The 19,409-nt window shown below is 36.0% G+C and overlaps 1 protein-coding gene across 1 annotated transcript; it reads right to left on the minus strand.

Annotated features, from left to right (window-relative positions):
- Positions 1-17,146: 17,146 nt before the first annotated feature.
- Positions 17,147-18,850, minus strand: LOC134243787 (uncharacterized). Its single transcript, XM_062726022.1, has 7 exons — positions 18,726-18,850; positions 18,615-18,627; positions 18,421-18,506; positions 18,231-18,290; positions 17,996-18,094; positions 17,385-17,538; positions 17,147-17,234 (listed from the first exon to the last, which is right to left on the minus strand). The coding sequence occupies exons 1-6, from the start codon at positions 18,848-18,850 to the stop codon at positions 17,490-17,492; spliced, it is 432 nt and encodes a 143-aa protein (XP_062582006.1). The 3' UTR covers positions 17,147-17,234; positions 17,385-17,489.
- Between the last annotated feature and the right edge of the window lie 559 nt (positions 18,851-19,409).

The raw sequence follows: 19,409 nt of genomic DNA on the forward strand, positions 1-19,409 counted from the left end.
GTCTTTTATCTATAACTCTCTAATTATCAATATTTTGTTATATATTACTGACGCAAAAGTAGTCATCTTAACAATTTGCAACAATAAATGATAAAATTTTGATCATCTGTTACGTAATTAGGGGTCACAAGGGGGCCAGAATGTCAAATCTTTGACACTTTAAATCTCAAAAATTGGGAATATTTTAAAAAGCAATATTGAAGAAAAGATGGTCAGAATAATGTTCTATACAATATACGCCTGCACGTGCGGGCGCGTGAAGTGAGTGAAATGACTGATATACTTATAATGGCCATAACTTTTACATTTTTTGATGAAATGCTTTGAAACTCATTACATAAAGATATATTAAAAGTGTTAATATCCTGACACTGTCAAATTAGCACGAACTCACGCGCGTGCACGTGAGCTTCGCTCTGATTGGCTGAAACAAAAATCTCAATATCTCTTTTGTTTTCCGACGGAATGCTTTGAAATTTTAAACATAGTAATGAACTAAGATATTCTACAATTTGATATCAAAAAAAATTCAAGAAATCACGCGCATGTACGTTTGCTGCAATCTGATTGGCTGAAACTTTAAAAGGCTATATTTCATTTGTTTTTTGATGAAATGCTTTGAAATTTAAAACATAGTCATACTTTAGAATACCCTGTAATATGATATACAGGAAAATTAAAGAAATCACGCGCATGCACGTGTTCTGCATTTTGATTGGCTGAAATTTTAAATGGTTTCAACACCTTTGTTTTTTGACGGAATGCTTTGAAATTTCAAACATAGTTTTACATTAGGATATCCTGCAATATGATATACAAAAAAATCATGAAATCACGAGCATGCACGTGTGCAGCAATCTGATTGGCTGAAACTTGAAATGTCTATAACTCTCTTGTTTTTCAACCAAAAAGGACGGGATTCAGAACATAGATAATTATAAGGAACTCCTTCAAGAAGGTATGGTCATCATGCACGTTCACGCACGTGCGTGCATTTGGAACGAGTGAAATTAAAAATACACTTGAATGAGTGATTTTTAATACTTTTGGACTTAATGCTTTGATATAGAGTATATTTAAATATATAGATAGTGTAGACAAGATGATATGGTCATAACGCACATGAATTCACATGTGCACGGGTGCAATGCTAAAATTTGAATAGAATTGGTATCCTTCTGGGTAAATAATGTTAAAGTCTAAATTACCAGAATTTGTCTTATTTACAGAAGCTTACAGGGAATATGGCACTAAAAGGGAGTTGGGGAGCGTTTGGGGAACATCTGTAACGGTTCCCGTTACAATTAGCACTAGTTTATGGTTGTGACAAAGCAGAACATGATGAGCGACTTACAGAGACTCAAAGATAAAGGTCTGACACTAAATCTAAACAAGTGTGAATTTAGGATGAACAAGATAACATTCATGGGACATGTCTTGTCAAAGAATGGTATAGGACCGACTAGTGAAAGGATCAAGTCGTTACTCAATGCTTAAGAACCAACAAATGGATTCAACTGAAAAGTATCCTCGGACTGGTAAACTTTACTGCTCGTTACATATACACATATAAACAGTTATAGCGGCCAGACAGACCCAGCGGCAGACTGACATGAGCCTTTGGTTCTGTTTTAAGTAATGCAAGTGTACATACTATTTTTGTTCTTTTATTTTCTTGATCATTGCACTCCTCTGCTTTTGGTCGTTTTCATGATTTTTTCACTGGAAAAAAATTGTGGCATATTGTAGATATTTATGCACCACACTTTACAATATAAATATTAAAGAGGTCCTTTAAACTCTGGATAACCTTTACCCTGTCATATCTTCAGTGTTTAAATTTGTACTTTTTAAATTTTTATTTCATTTCAATTTTCTAACTCCCTGCATATGTTCCTTAATTTTTCAAAATTTATTAAAGTTGACTTCTCATTTCTTAAAGTATGATTGGTACAAATTCAAAAAGTAGCTAAGATTTTCTTATATACCACCCTTTTTCGGTCCACTTTTCTTCCCTTTTTTCACTGCATGGAATTATTTTTTTTTCAAAATCAGTATACAAGAATAAGTTTAATGAATACATCATGAGGAATACTATCTTATACAGTGTTTTCCCCTTACATGGAAATTTATTACATAAAATTTATATAAGTATCAAATATATGTTTGCATATAAGTTCTTGCGCAAAAGACATGCTTCCAAATCTAAAAGATTTTTTTCGACTAAATTAATGGCAACATCAATATAATTTTATACATACCACGCCCAGGATTGGCTGTCATTAGAATTTTTCTGTCTTTTAGCGCCTTTTCTTTTTCAGCTGAAAATTCAGCATGTTTGAAAACTTACTTCTGAATTTTAACAATTTCATGATAAAATTATAGTTTTTTAAATTTGATCCTTCGTTATAAATTGATTACTTAACGCCCTCCTGTATTTATTATAATCTTCACAGTCAGATAAATTATGTGTATACTTAAGCATAGATGTTGTAATAATTAAACCTATTACAATAATAATATGTTTGTTAAAAAACTTTTTTCTTCTTTTTTGAGAGCTGGGTGAAGCTGCACTCATCATCATATTTTTACATATTTATATAAGTCTTTGGTCCTTTTTCACTGGTTTTAGCCACCCATCTTCTGGTAGAGTTGTAGAAAATCAAGGGTGCGCCTTATTGACTTCGGAACTCTACATATCTTACAACACCGAGTGAGTCTGTTGACACTATCTTTACTGAAACCCCTCTCCCATTGCCAGTTAAAGGTACTTTGACACAGATTTGAAGTTATTATTTTCTCTATAATATTACGACTTATATATTAAAATAGCATTTCACACAAAAATTGATTAAAAATCTTATTTCATTTAAAAGTTATTAAAACTCAAAATTTTTTGGCGGGTTTGATTGACACATCCTTGCACTTTCACAAATTTTAACTTTATTATTAATCCTTAGGAAAAGTGGCAATGCTGATGTGAATTAATAAAAAATATTAATACTTTAATTACTCTTCCGAATCTTAGCAATACTAGTTTACATGTGACTACTAGGTATTATTATATAACGTACGTTATCGAACCTGTCCTTTATTAATTACTTTTAGTAGGATTTCTCATTTCATTTGAACAGGTCGTACTAAAATTTAAGACGTTCATAAAGGATTTTAAACCAAAATATCAAAAGCGTAAAATTAATATAAGTGGCGTAATAAAATAATTAAGTGGTAAACAGCGAAAGAATAACGCCAAAAGCGGAAGGGTAGGTAGATCTGCATGTAAGTCACCATGACCTACTTTTTGGTCGCCATTCTCCGAAAGCCCCAAGACCCCCCAACTGACAAAAAAGAAAGAGACTTAATGGTTCATGATGAGCACCACTACATGCCTGTGGGCCCAGATGGAGTGATCCAATGCAAATGCCACCCTAATCGACTCATAGAAATTAAATGTCCAAACGCTTATAGGAACATGACCATAGCAGAAGGTGTGTCAACGGGAAAATTCATCTACCTAGAATGTGAATGGACACTTTCAGCTAAAGAAAAGATCCTGTGAGGGGTATTATGCGCAAGTTCAAGGAGTTATGGCTGTCATGAAACTATCAGTTTGTCACTTTGTCATTTGGACAAAAGCAGACTTCAAGGTCATCATTGTGCCATTAGATGCTAGTTTCTGGAGTGAAACATTATTGCCAGCCTGTGAAAAGGAGTTTAGACAACACATTGTACCAGAAATAATTTACGAACCACAATCGCAGACACTCGATAAACAAATTGATGCCCAGTGACAGCCGATCACTGCAGACACACAGACTACTACCTCAAGCAAATAGCTTGCATCGCCCCAGCCTCCTTTTACTAACAATTGCTCAATGATTGAATCCGATCTGATGTCAGGAAGACATTGGTCAACAAGTGCAGTCTGTCGTCAATAGACCTGATGTCAACCAGTGTAGTCTGTCGTCAATAGACCTGATGTCAACCAGTGTAGTCTGTCGTCATTAGACCTGATGTCAACCAGTGGAGTCTGTCGTCATTAAACCTGATGTCAACCAGTGGAGTCTGTCGTCATTAAACCTGATGTCAACCACTGCAGTCTGTCGTCAGAAGACCTGATGTCAACCAGTGGAGTCTGTCGTCTTTAGACCTGATGTCAACCAGTGCAGTCTGTCGTCAATAGACCTGATGTCAACCAGTGTAGTGTGCCGTCATTAGACCTGATGTCAACCAGTGCAGTCTGTCGTCAATAGACCTGATGTCAACCAGTGAAGTGTGCCGTCATTAGACCTGATGTCAACCAGTGCAGTCTGTCGTCAATAGACCTGATGTCAACCACTGCAGTCTGTCGTCAGAAGACCTGATGTCAACCAGTGCAGTGTGCCGTCATTAGACCTGATGTCAACCAGTGCAGTCTGTCGTCAATAGACCTGATGGCAACCAGAGTAGTCTGTCGTCAATAGACCTTATGTCAACCAGTGTAGTCTGTCGTCATTAGACCTGATGTCAACCAGTGATGTGTGTCGTCATTAGACCTGTTGTAAGCCTATTTAGATTCCATGTGTTCCTTCCCTCGTAGGGACTCATTCAGGCAATCGAATAATTTATTCATCGTGAGAAATTAGGGCACTGTCAACCAGATTCATCAAAACACATGTAAAGAGAATTGGCCACCGTTTCGCTCAAACCTTGAGCAGCCAGTCTGGCTTTCATTCTGCGAAAACATTGAAGTCGACGTGTTAACGGGTTGGCTTAGGACAGGGGGTGTACAGGTTCTGGTCAGTTCTTCATATTGATTCATTACATTTACTCAATGAAATGTTATACACTTTGGAAATGAAAAATATACCATTAATATAACATTCATTCTTGAAACCGGAATGAATAATCCTATTGAAGAGTTTTCCCAAGTTTGATGTAATAGATATACCTCTATAATTACAGGAATCAAGTTTGTTACCAGATTTATGTAAGACCACCAGAATACTTTCATTCCATAAAGTAGGAAATTGTCCCGAGTTTAAAATAAAGTTGAACAGTTTTTGTAGTGGCTTAAGTAGTACATTGCCTCCATTTTTTAGCATTTCATTTGAAATAAGATCCATGGATGTACTTTTACCTTGCTTTAGATTTTTTATGGCATTCATTATTTCTTGAGTTGTAATAGGGGGACTAACATCATTCTCTAGTTTCTGTTTTAAAACATTAAACTGTTCCGTAATGAATTTGTGGAAATCATTCTGATTGCTATTTGCAGTATTCAGTGTTTTGAAATACTGGTAAAATATTTCACAGGGAAGATCAGGAGAGTTGTTATGCATATTCTGTATTTTATCTAGTTTGTGCAACATTTTCCAAAATGTTTTGGGATTTGTATCAAAATTGTTGTTAATTTCATGACAATTTTTTTGTTTGTATAATTTTTCTTCATGTTTACATAGCCTTCTATATTTAGACTTGTACGTGTAAAAGAGTTTTCTGTATTGACCATTAAAAGGATATTGATTTACTAACTTTTCGTATTGTTTTACTGTGTTTCGAAGATCAGTACATGACTCGGTAAACCATGGTTTCTTTTTTCTATGGAATTTGAATTTTGGTATTTTTGCCATATATTTTGTTGAAAGTTTTGCATAATCTTGCAATATAGTGTTAAATGTGTTCACAATTGTGTCACTATTTTCATAATCAGTATCAATAAAGTCAGAAAATCTTGCTCTGAATGTTGGACTCTTGATATTTTTTGAATACAATTCAACGGATTCTTTACTCCAAATAAAGTTTCCTGGTAGTGGTTCTAATTTACATGTATTGTTAATTTCCTGTTCAGAAAAATCATTTACAAACAATGAACAGCTGATTGGACAGTGGTTTGAAAATAAATTAAATTCAAGGATTTCAAAATATCCAACAGACTTAAATCTTGGGAGGAAAGTGTATAGTCAACAAGACTGCTCCCATTATATGTGAAACAGGTGTGTTTACCAGTAAGATCACCAGTGGTTCTACCATTTAGGATTCTTAATCCAGATTCTTTACATATATTAAGAAGATGTTTGCCACTATTGTTAGTGTGTTTATGGTCAAGATTATTTCTTGACAATGTATTATCGTATCGATAATTTAAATCATCATAATTAACTCGATGAGAATCAATATCAAACAAAATAAAATCTGGTTGAGTGTAAGTGTATGCATTGAAGTCGCCTTGAATAACAATATTTCCCAATTTACTATATTTCTCAATGTCATTGAGTAAAAGTGAATATATTAATTCTAAATCGGTATTATTTCCACCCGAGTTTTCCGGTGAAATGTAAACTGCAGCTAAATAAATATCAAGTTTAAAATAGTTACGGTCAAGTTTAATCCATACTATATCTGGATGAGTATTCTTCAATTGAATTATTCCTTTCATAAAACAACTCTTTGCAAAAATACATATTCCTCCTGAGTGACGCCTAGCTTTTTTATGTTTTTTCCTTCTGCTAGAGTGGACCAGTTGAAAATTATTCAATACAATATCTTGATTAACATCAATATCACCCAACCAGGTTTCTACAAAACTAATAATGCTGAAATTGGAAACAATATTTTGAAATTCTGGGTCAGAGGCCTTCTCACTTGTGAGGCCTTCAATATTCCACATACCTAATTTCAAAAAATGTTCATCGTACCCTACATGTAACTGTTTTTTACACATTATACAGAATCAGATATGTTATTTCAAAAAAAGCTGATGGAGATTATTATTGCATGAATATCCATAACATCAATACATGTATCACACATATATACACAATGTGATCTAGCACTGCACATGAAATAATACATATGTACTTGAAATATATAGACACACGAAAATGGACTATGGTTTAAGATTAATAACACTTCCGTGGAGGGGGCGGCGGTATTTCCCATGGATTACGCCTGTTGATGAATGGAAATAACCACGGAGGTGGAGGCACCGATTGTGGGCTGATCCAAGAAGGCGGTGTCGCCTGGTGACCAAATGGTCCTAAATGGGGTACAGCAGGAGAAATCCTTAGCGTTTGAATCTTTGAAGGATATTTTTGAGTTACAGGTGGAGCTTGGGACTCTGTCTTTATGCCAAGAGCTCCCTTCAAGTGTTTAACTATAGCTGGTAATCCCACCTTCATGTTCAGATGAATTTTATCGTAATACATGCTATCTGTGGGCACAAATTCATCTAAAATTTGTACTTCTGGAAATTGTTTGCAAGCTAAATAGATTTCTGCCTTGGCTTTATCAATGATTTCGTTTCCAAAGTCTTTACGGTAAATAACTGGCAAAATGTGTATCTGAGAGTTTTTCCATGATTCGGAACACAGGCTTAGTAGATGTACAAAGTCCTCCTTTTTTACACTGCTAGGTAAGTCCCTTGTTCCAATATGAATAAGAACCTCTTTTGGATTGTATTTATGACAGCTTTTCTCCACAAAATTGGAACATGCACTGGCTCCTTCCCTTATGAAGCGGACTATTGTTTTACCACGTGGAGTGAAACGCCGTGGTTGAATACGTTTCAGCATCGAGTCATTCAAGATTAGGACATCACATTCTTTTTTGGTTGAGTTAGGAGGTGAACTCTTTGTGCCCTCTAAGTGTCGAGATTCTTCTTTTTCAGAATTAGATGTTTGAGTTTTTGTGTCTTTTGGATTTTCTTCATGTGTCAAATGGAGTTGACGATTATTTTCATTCTGTGTATGGAATTCACAAGAACTGAATGATGAGGTAGACTCAAGTTGGATTAGATTAGATCTGTAACATTGGATGCAAGCGTTGAAATCAGTGTTGACTGATCAGTTTGTGTTTCCACAAGTTGTTTTACATGTGAATCCAAAATGTTTGATTTTACATGTAGCGAGTCTACAGAACAACTCAAGTGTTTGATTTTGGATTCAATACAATCCAGCTGTTCTGCCACTGTTTTCCTGTGTGTGTTCAGGGAATCTGAGACCACAGATTGGACAGACTGTGATAATTGGGTCTTCATACAGTAAAGTTCTGAAATTTTATCAGCAAATTGTTTCAATGTGTTGTCTATTGTAGAAAGGATATTATGGATTTTGTCAAATTTGTGTTCCATGGTTTTGCTGTGTCTCATAACTTTTTCTTTTGGACTAAGTTTCTTTGGGGTGGTGTCATGATCAAAAGACTTACTTAAAATTGTTTTTGGGTCCGTTTCCTCCAGATCTGGATTTTCATTTAAATTCTGCTCAATACTTGTATCTCTCTCATTAACTCATTTCTTCAGAGTTTGCAAGAAAGTTTCCGAAAACAAGGCGCTCTTCGCACCTTGGATAACTACAGATCCAGTGTCATAAAAGTTAATTTTGATCGTACTTGAGACTTTATTTGCTACAAACAACACTTTGATTACTTTACCTTCTTTCATAATTGATGCATGTGAAGGACCAAAGTGTTCTAGAATACTCTGTTTCCATAGAGAGATACGATCCTTTGATGTTGTAAAGGTCACATTGTTTGTTTTGTCATCAATTTGTGTGTGCGTTTTTAGCGTTTCAAACTTTGTGTTCATATTTTCCAAATTAACACTAATATCTTGTGTATCATTTTCTACCAAAGAATCAAGTTCATCACCTGTAAAACAATCGGTATATCTTGCTGGCGTTTTCGATTTTCTAGTGTCCGCCATGATTGTTGGGGAAGGTGATACGGTCTCACATGGAAGATAATCTGTTTTTTCCCAAAGTTCTGATATAAAGCAATACTCCAAACAGCTGCTAAATACTTACTGCATAACAATAACACAAAATATTTGTATTTTCAACTTATAAAAGTCCAAGAATGTAATTCCCCCCCCCAAAAAAAAGTAAGTTTCCCACATGCTACTTCTTTCGATCGGGATCGGGATCCATAGAAATATTAAGGAAAAATATTTACGAATCTTTCTTCTCCAGAACCAGTGGGCTAGAAAAGCTGAAACTCATGTGGAAGCATCCTGGGGTAGTGTAGATTCAAATTTGTTGAAATTTCAAATTTTTAACAAATCATGACCCCCGAGGGTTAGGGTTAGGGTTAGATCTGCTGGATCTGACCTACATTTTCATTCCCAAGTAACTATAAGCCCTAGCTAAACCAAACTTGCATGGATGATGCACCTATGGATGGACACTACCAGACTAGCTTCGGATGCTGGATCTTACCTACTTTTTCATTCCCAAGCAGTCGCCCGCGTGGCGCAGTGGTTAGAGCGCCTGCTCTAGAGTCGCAAAGTAAGGAGTCTGTCCTTACGTCGCGGATTCGAATCCCACTGTGGGACGTGGAGACCGGTCCTTCGGATGAGACTGTATAAACCGATGCCCCGTGTCGCAGTAGGTGCTGGCTCGAAAAAGATCCCTCACGGCTTAAAGGCCCTGAGTGCCGAGCATAGGACAAAATTTGTAGCCCTCCACCGGCAAGTGGTGGCGTCTCCATATGAGTGAAAAATTCTCGAGAGGGACGTTAAACAACATACAATCAATCAATCATTCCCAAGTAACTATAAGCCCTAGCTAAACCAAACTTGCATGGATGATGTATCTAGGGATGGACACTCCCAGACTTGTTTCGGATGCTGGATCTTACCTACTTTTTTCATTCTCAAGTAATTATAAGCCCTAGCTAAACCAAACTTGCATGGATGATGTATCTAGGGATGGACACTACCAGACTTGCTTCGGATGCTGGATCTGACCTACATTTTTATTCCCAAGTAACTATAAGCCCTAGCTAAACCAAACTTGCAAGGATGATGCATCTAAGGATGGACACTATCAGACTTGCTTCAGATGCTGGATCTGACCTACATTTTTATTCCCAAGTAACTATAAGCCCTAGCTAAACCAAACTTGCATGGATGATGCATCTAAGGATGGACACTATTAGACTTGCTTCAGATGCTGGATCTGACGTATATTTTCCATACAAGACACCAGGTTAAAGTTTTGGGAACAAATCAATCTGAATGAACTTGAAGTCCTTGATATCTGCAGTATTAACGGTTATGAATATTTGTTAACACGATACATGTTTTTCACGCTACACGCGTAGAAATGTGTATATGCCATGTAAGGGGTTAAACACAACTTGCAAGAACATTGTTGTTGGGATGAATACTTTATATTAAGAAAATATGATTTGAGATTTGCATTACTTAAATTGATAACATTCGTCGAGGTGAGCTTCGTAATCTTTGATTACCTATGTTTTTTCTTTTAAGAACTTTAAATCTTACATTTGTGGCTGTTGCCTCTCTGAGCATCGTAGCTGACACTTGCCCACCCCAAACACTCTGAAGGGCTTTGATGATTGAGGAGGTATTCATCCCAGAAGGTAGGTGTTCTTCATGGATGGGATAGGTGATGAATACCTCCTGCAAATCTGATGGTAATCGGGGAACTTTGGCCCGGATCTTCAGCATGAAGTTAGACATCTGCTACCATAACTCTGGTGTAAACACCAGAGTTACGGGGGAGATATGCCCTGTTTTATGGTTGGAGACCTAGAAAAAATGAGCAAAAGGTATGTGTTTTACTTTTATCATTAGAGGTAAAATCTCTGAATCATTGAAATAAATAGTAGTTGCTCTGAAGTATTTTTGTTGGGAAGATGAATTTATTAGGCTTCACTGTAGTATGTTTGAACTATATTATTTGATATTCACCAATACAACATATCTGTCTCCACTTAAGGTGGCCTTATTGATGTGCGCGAGGGTTAAATTGGCCAAGGCCCCGCTTCTCTGGCCATTGTTTATCAGCATTGCTGCTATGAGGTAGTTCCTCGCCAGGGTGTACGTCTTTTGGCAGGAATTTGGATTTTCCTCCAGGAGGATGGATCGTGCCTCCCTACACTGGCTTGATTCCAGAAAATTCCTCATGGCCTGTGGCTCTACTCTGTTTTCTGTAAATATGAAGGATTTTTATTAAGGATATTCATAATTGTAAGTATAATTGTTTATATGTATACAAGTCTTGAAACGTCGAGGTTGTCTTGATCCGACCTCTAAAATCTGTCCAACAGGTCTTTCAAATTTTCGAAATAAGAATGAAAACTCATTTAGTTTTTAGCTCAGATGAGCTGATGGCTCATGTGATGTGAGCTTTTTTGTCCCCCGCTTGAAAAGTGGGGGATATTAATTTGGGTTTGTCCGTCCGTCCGTCTGTCCGTCCGTCCGTCTTTCTGTCTGTCTGTAACGCTTTCGTTTCCACACGATATCTCGAGAACCCTTTGAGCTTTCGCAATAAAATTTTGCATATCAACTCCCTATGGACTAAAGAAGACCCCTATTGATTTTGAGGTCAAAGGGTCAAAGTTCAAGGTCATAAATTCGCAAATTCTGTCTGTTATAACACTTTCGTTTCCACACGATATCTCGAAAACCCTTTGAGCTTTTGTCATGAAATTTTACATAACAACTTCCTATGGCCTAAGGAAGACCCCTATTGATTTTGAGGTCAAAAGGTCAAAGTTCAAGGTCGTAAATATATACAATCTGTCTGTGTGTAACACTTTCTTTTCCGGGCGATATTTCAAGAAGATTTTGAGCTTTTGCAATTGAATTTTATACCAAAAGTCCCTAAGACCTCTCTCAACCCTCTAAAAGTGTCCCGCCCTGTTTGTTTTAGAAGTATTTATTGTATTACATGTCGCTATTTTTAGCACAGGGACATGAGGAGAGTTATTACGTATAAAACAGGTTCTCGGCGGACTCTATATTCTTATTACATCTATTAGATCTGTTTAATAAAGGTTAAATTAGACACAATGCATTGTATTAAATTGAAAATATATACATGTATGTGACTTCATCTTTGTATATACTAGTAGTTTAAATAAACTGAGGGGTATAGAGAGGCTTCGTGGCGTAGTGGTAAGTCTCTCGCTTCATGTGCGGGAGATCCGGGTTCGATTCCGGGACGATGTATTTTCTTTTTTTTCTGAAATTTTTATTTTAACTAAATGATCGTGTTCAGCATGTGAAATGAAAAATTTATAAGGTGTGGCTTCTACAAACTCATAAAATCATCATCACAGAGTGATAAATATTCCATATAAAAAAGAATCTTCTATACTCATAATATAGAATAAGCAATCAAATCTTTATATCTTTATATATATTGGCATATTTTATTTGCTTCAGTATGTGAACATGTATACATTTAATAAATTTTCAACTTAAGTGAGGGGGATCCGACAACCCCCTCCCCGAACTGCGCATGGTTTACTTTTTCCCTATGCGGGGGACACAAATTCTCTGAATTGGCTTGTTGATTAAAGAGTTTGCAGTGTCTGTGTAAATGTGTGTGATTTTTTTTATCTCGAAAAGTAATTGTTTGTTTAATAGGTACATACGCTCATCCTCCACCCTTTTCTCTACTCTTCGAGAAAGGATCTCCTTTCTGAGGGAGGAGGCCCACCTCTGGATCTTTAGGGACAAGGATTTTGCCCTCGAAGGAGTGATGGAAGGGTGGTCTGTGTCAGACAGAAACTCGACAAAGTCCTGATGGAACCTTAACAAAAACCAGGGTAAGATTAAGATTCATGATATATTTGAACAATACTGTTGGAAATATAATTGAAAAGACCTTGACCCAAGGTCATGTGAGGAAGTTCAAAGTCAATGGAAGAAAAATACGTAATTCTTGTCTGGTCCATATCTTTCTTATGGATAAACTTGGTAGGCTCTAATTTCACACAAAGATTGTTTATAACCTATGGGTGTGTCATGGCCTTGACTTAAGGTCATTTAATGAAGTTGGGGGGACACTGGAAGAAAAATTTCATAATTCATGTCTGGTCCATAGCTTTCTTATGGATAAACTTGACAAGTTCTCATTTCACACAAAGATGGCCCATGACCTAAGGATGTTTCATGAAGTGGGTTATGTTCATTTAGGGAAGTTCAAGGTCACTGGAGGAAATTTGTGTCTAATCTTTATTTATTATAGAAAAACTTGAATCTATTACTTCACACAAACATTGCATATGATCTGATGTTGTGTCCTAACTTTGAACCAAGGTCATTTATGCAAGTTCAAGGTCAATGACAGAAAAAGTTAATAACTTGTGTGTGGTCTGTATCTTTTGTCAATTTTTTTTATTAGGATGCGCCTAAGTTTCATTTATAAAAAATATAATGAGCAATTCCATTTGAACTAAAAATGTTTTTAATACCATTTCTCTCTGCTCTTAGATCCATAAAATATTAATGATTTAGCACTTCTGAAAAAAAAAACCAGTGGGGTATTTTGTCCTGTTTGGACAGCTCTTGTTAAATGTAGATAAGATCCAGAAAAAAAAATGTATTTACCCATATAAGACCTTATAGTTCCTGGCGCCTTTGCATTTTTTGCCACCGGCAGCCACCTGTCCCTAATCAGGGCTTTATCTAGGAGACTGTCCAGGGCAAGTGTTGGATCGATCGCTTTAAGTATTCCAACACTTGCCTGACTTGCTGGACTGTCCGTTTCTCCTGCTGGTTTTTTTCAAGCGACCTCTGCCATTTCACGAAGTTGTGCAGTATCAGATCTGTGAATGTATGGTATTCTCAAACTGATGCCAAGACATACATGCAGTATAAAATCAATGATAAAGACACTTCCATGAAAAAGAAAATGAAAAGAACATTACGTTTCGTGGCAGGAATTTGGCAGGGTATAGTGTCTCTGTCCTCAGCCTCTGTAGCCTCCACAGCCTCCGCAGCCTCTGCAGCCTCCTCATCGGTTTCCTCACTTTTTGAAAGTATATATGTAGAGCAATTAGTTAACGTAATCCAGGTGTTCAATTAGGCTCTCCGATCATCAGATGTTTATCTTTATTTAGTTCCTGTTAAGAACCAGTAACCATTTAAAAAAAGAATAATCTGTAAAGCATCATTGGCTAAAGGGATTTAAATTTGTTCAACAGTTCATAAAGGTAAATATTTCAGACACTCAAATTTCACCTTTTTTTCCCCGACTTGTATTTGAGGTACTGGTCCCCATCTCTATGAAATTTATTAACTTTTATGAGATGTTTGTCCAACCTCTTCACAATGGAATGGCATTTCGGCACTGGACAACAATGTTTCGATCTACATTAAAAAGATTAATTTAAAATTACACCTATATTATGCCTGTCTTGTTATATCTCTAAAAAAAGAGTAGTTCGTTTTGCTTAAATAAAATAAAAAAATGTTTCTCAGGCTTTGTCGCATCAGATAAGTATATTGTGAAATATATCACAGTGTTGTCTGGGGCATATCTATATTGTGACCTATGTCACGGTGTTACTTGGGGGCATAAGTATATTGTGACCTATGTCACTGTGTTGCTTTGGAAAATAAGTATATTGTTAGCTGTATCACGGCGTTGCTTGGGGGCGGGCAAGTATATTGTGAACTATATTATGTTGTTGCTTTGGGGGATAAGTATGTTGTAAGCTATATCACGGTGTTGCTTTGGGGGATAAGTGTATTGTGAGCTGTATCACAGTGTTGCTTTGGGGGATAAGTATAAAAATTGATTCTCAGGCACCGTCGCATCAGATAAGTATATTGCGAATTATATCACAGTGTTGTCAGGGGCATAAGTATGTTGTGACCTACGGCACGGTGTTGATTTGGCGGATAAGTATATTGTTAGCTGTATCACGGTGTTGCTTTGAGGGATAAGTAAATTGTGAACTATATCTCGGTGTTGCTTTTGGGGATAAGTATATTGTGAGCTATATCAGGGTGTTGCTTAAGGAGGAAAAGTATATTGTGAACTATATCACGGTGTTGATTTGGGGGATAAGTATTTTGTGAGCTGTATCACAGGATTGCTTGGAGGGATAAGTATATTGTGAGCTGTATCACGTTGTTGCTCAAGGCTCGACATTAATGCTTGTCCGTTTGTCGGGTACCAATGAAAAATAAATACGGACAAGTGAATATTGCTGGGCACTTGTCCGATTGGACAAGTGCATTTTAATGTAAAAGGGTCTCTAAATCAAAAAAAGAACGATTGTTGAAAACTAAATCGGTAGTCTCAAGACGGAAACTACATAAAATTCAAACTTCGATCCCGATATGTATCGCTGTTTTAATATTGAGTTCACATTCGATCAGGATCGAAGTTCACTAATTGCACACTACTGAAAAGTCATGGAAGATACAAACCGAAGCGTGAATTGTTTTATGTTGACAGGAAGCTTAAATTAAATTTTGTTTTTCGTTTACATCAAAAATCAATCAAGCACATGACGTGTAAATAAATGGACTTTATTTTAATTTTTAAGCTGCAACTATTGAACTTTATTGAAAATATTTCGGACAAGTGAAGTTGAAATTCGGACAAGTAAATGTCTTGGTCACTTGTCCGGACAAGAAAGAGAAAAAGTTTATGTCGAAGCCTGTTTCTTTGGGGGATAAGTATATTGTGAGCTGTATCACATCGTTACTTTGGGGGATAAGTATATTGTGAGCTGTATCACAGTGCTGCTTTGGGGGACAAGTATATTGTGAACAATATCACGGTGTTGCTTGGAAGGATAAGTATATTGTGAGCTGTATCACGGTGTTGCTTTGGGGGATAAGTATATTGTGAACTATATCACGGTGTTACTTTGGGGGATAAGTATATTGTGAACTATATCCAGGGGCGGATACAGGATTTGTAGTTAGGGGGGCGTGGATAACTTTGTTGAGGCAAGGGGTCTGGGGGCCGCCTTAAGGCCCAGGGGGCGAAGCCCCCGGAAGCTCCTTGGTTTTCGTGTATTTTAGAGTAAAACCAGACACTATAATAGTGCATATTTTTCAATTTTTTTGTTAAAAGTGGCATATAGTTTCGGATGTTTGAATGATAATATTGTATTGAATGTTTCTCAGTTCTCATTGTATTGTAACACATGCCACCATAATAAACGATTTACCTACTTAGTACTTACTAATAGTGGTATTGGTTAGTAAAGTACCAAAGTACGCCGTGTTTCATACTAGTTATATCATTCTTTGAATGGGGGGACCAGGGGGCGCAGCCCCCGGAAGCTCCTGGATTTTTTTGTATTTTAAGAGTAAAACCAGGCAGAATAACAGTGGTTTGGTTGGTTTTGTACCAAAATGTGGCATTATAAATATTAGTCACATCATACTTTGAAAATTTTAGGGGGGGCGTGCGCCCCCCACGCCCCCCTTAAATCCGCCAGTGATATCACGGTGTTGCTTTGGGGGATAATATATTGAGAGCTGTATCACGGTGTTGCTTGGAGGGATAAGGATATTGTGAGCTGTATCACAGTGTTGCTTGGAGGGATAAGTATATTGTGAGCTGTATCACAGTGTTGCTTGGAGGGATAAGTATATTGTGAGCTGTATCACAGTGTTGCTTGGAGGGATAAGTATATTGTGAGCTATATCACAGTGTTGCTTGGAGGGATAAGTATATTGTGAGCTGTATCACAGTGTTGCTTTGGGGGATGACATAATCCATGTAAAATGCACAAAATGACTCCCATGAGGAGAAATTTTTCAAAATGTTAGTTTGGTTGATTTTTGCATTGAAAGTGATAATATGTACATCAAAAGAGAAAAATATGTAAAAATTTAAATTATGGACCCTTTAAATAACTAATTATTTTAATTTCAAAATGATGTTGCAATTGTCACACTTTTTGACGGATTGTGTGACGGAAAATGTGACATTAGAAATTCAAAGAAATGCAAATTCCTAAATCATCTTTGATGATATTAACTTTAACATCATCCTATTCACTAACTGTGAAAATTATATAAATACATTTATATTTTTGTTTTAGTTTGCATCAACAGATTTCTTAAAACTGTTGTTTGTTTCTGTGCTAGTGTCAATTTTTGACGGATATTCATGAGGGTATTGTTGTTGTTTGACAGAAACACAATTTGCTAACTAGCACATTGACGGAACTGCAGAATGCTAATGTCAATTTTTGATGGAAAAACATATTGCTAATTGAAATTTGACAGACATATTGTTGCTAATATTAGTGTTTGACAGGCATTGTCCTTGTTTACTGTGCATCTATTTATAATGAAAGAGATTCTAGAGATTTTTATCCCTTTTGTCTATAGACAGACATGTATAAATAAATACATCAAAGAAAAAACACGAAATGGTGTCAAAGGTATTTAATGATGAGGTGATTTAAAGTATAATTTCATTCATTCATTTCATTTCCTCTAAAAGTCTTCTCTGTCTCTTTGGTAAATCCTGTTGAAAGAAGTCATTCATGATATTGAATCTATTTCACACTTGCCAGTACTCAACTTTTGTCAAAAATTAATATCTGTGAAAATTTTCACCCAAGTTTACTATACTTAACAGCTTAATATCATTATCACTACCCCTATAGATACTTACGATAGTATACACGAGACCCTCTCATCTCCACAGATGGGACATCAATCGGCCTCAAAACATCTGAGGGGAGAAGTGTGTGGAGTATTGCCCCCTCCACCCAAAGTTTTACGGACTTTTTGAAGTCCATAAAACGAACATACGGCCAATGATCAACCTGTTCAAAAGCAGACATATTTTAACTATTTGTTTGATCCATTTACGTACTGTACATGTACAGTATTAAATACTCCTATAGTTAAATGACATTTCAAGTTTTTTTACTTATAAGCCTAATAAATCGAGTTCTGTGTATAAATGTGTAACTGCAAAAAAAAAACATTAAAAAATGAGTTCAATTAAAGCCTTCAAGTTAGTGAATTTTCAAAGTAACTTTCATGAAACTCAATGAAACAAACTTTAAAAAACATTAATAATTAAAGGAAATAAGAATCCAATTTCAATTTCTGGACTTACAACTGCAGGAATTATATTTGAACCATGTAATACAGCAATGAATGTCCCTGAAGAGTAGCTTTAAAAAATAGCAAGGCAAGAACATGATAAAAATCATCCATGCATTATGCATTTCTAATTTGGGCATGTAACAGAGATCAAAACTTTTAAAGATATACCTTTGATTCTGGATCTGTGGGTCAACACTGGACACTGAAAATGGACTACCAGGAAGTAGTGGAGACAAGTCCTGTGCTTGCAACTGGTCTACTGGAAAGCTGAAGAAATGTTGCATTAATTAAAGCTTTAAAGTTACCTGTACTTTCTTTTTACTAAAATTTACACGCTTTAGTTTCCAATATATCAAGTACTATACAAATACTGTGTAAATTGCAATATACAGTATATATTCACCTCTCAGTCGGACCAGTTTTATCACGTTTAGTTAGTTCACACAGAATGTCTGGAAATATCCTTTAATATAAATTACATCTAGTTAGCTCTAAGGCACAGAGATGTAAAGCAACTTTAACTTGATTCAACAATATATACATGTAGAATTACTTCACTGCTGCCATAATAAATATGTGTTACATGTACTCACCTCTCAGGCGAGTCAGAAACATCAACTGCAGATTGTTGAAATGGAATCTCTGGGGAAAGCCTTTTAACATAAATTATATCTATTAGCTGTTTTTAAGCACACAGCATACATGTACATAGAAGTTGTTAATTATATTTGTCAACTTGAGTACAGGCAAACTGTTACCTTGAGTCATCCTCATCTGATTTACGAACTTCCGCTGAACCTCTGAGATACAAAACAATTTTAATTCATCATAAATTTGTTTTTTTTTTTCAGAAAATTACCCTTATATTTGATCAATGCATAAAAATAATGTATATTACTTTGATTCTTCACCATGGATATCAGGATCATACAGACATCCAAGAAGATCTGTAATCATTGTCATGCTGTCCGAGGTATCCTCAATTTCAAAAGAGAACTCTTCATTTGTTTCCTCTTGTAACATTTCTAACAATGGAACAAAATGATTTTTTACTGTGTTCACGACTTTTGTGATGCATTACTCCCAGTTCGGGATCGAGAAATATCTTGGCCAGGTCCCCAGCGTCAGCAAGAAATTTCTGATCACTTTGAGGTCGAATGTAAAATACCAGGAATCAAAGGGATAATTGATGGCAGTCACATTACTCTTACAAATATTCCCAATGGAGATCAAGATTACATCAACAGGAAAGGGTATCCCTCACTCCAGTTGCAAGGTATTGTAGACCATATGTTACTTATTACGGAGAGCTTTGTTGGATGGCCAGGGTGTACTCACGATGCCACAGTTTTCAGAAACTCGGATATCTTTAATGAGTTGGAAAATGGATTTTAAATTCACACTTTTTCATAACTGGTGAGAAAATTTTAACTTTGTAAAATATTTCAAAATTAATTAAAGCACATTAAGATTTTAATAAGGATACCTCTAGATCTTTGTTGTTTTGGTCAAACTTATTGGGGTAACAAAGAAAATAGTTATTATATTAGTAAGTTAATATGCTTGGTTTTCTTACTTTAAT

Source organism: Saccostrea cucullata, unplaced genomic scaffold (genome assembly GCF_032062105.1).
Source record: "Saccostrea cucullata isolate Sc308-1 unplaced genomic scaffold, CSIRO_AGI_Scuc_v1 ctg2342, whole genome shotgun sequence".
Taxonomy (NCBI): Eukaryota; Metazoa; Mollusca; class Bivalvia; order Ostreida; family Ostreidae; genus Saccostrea; species Saccostrea cuccullata.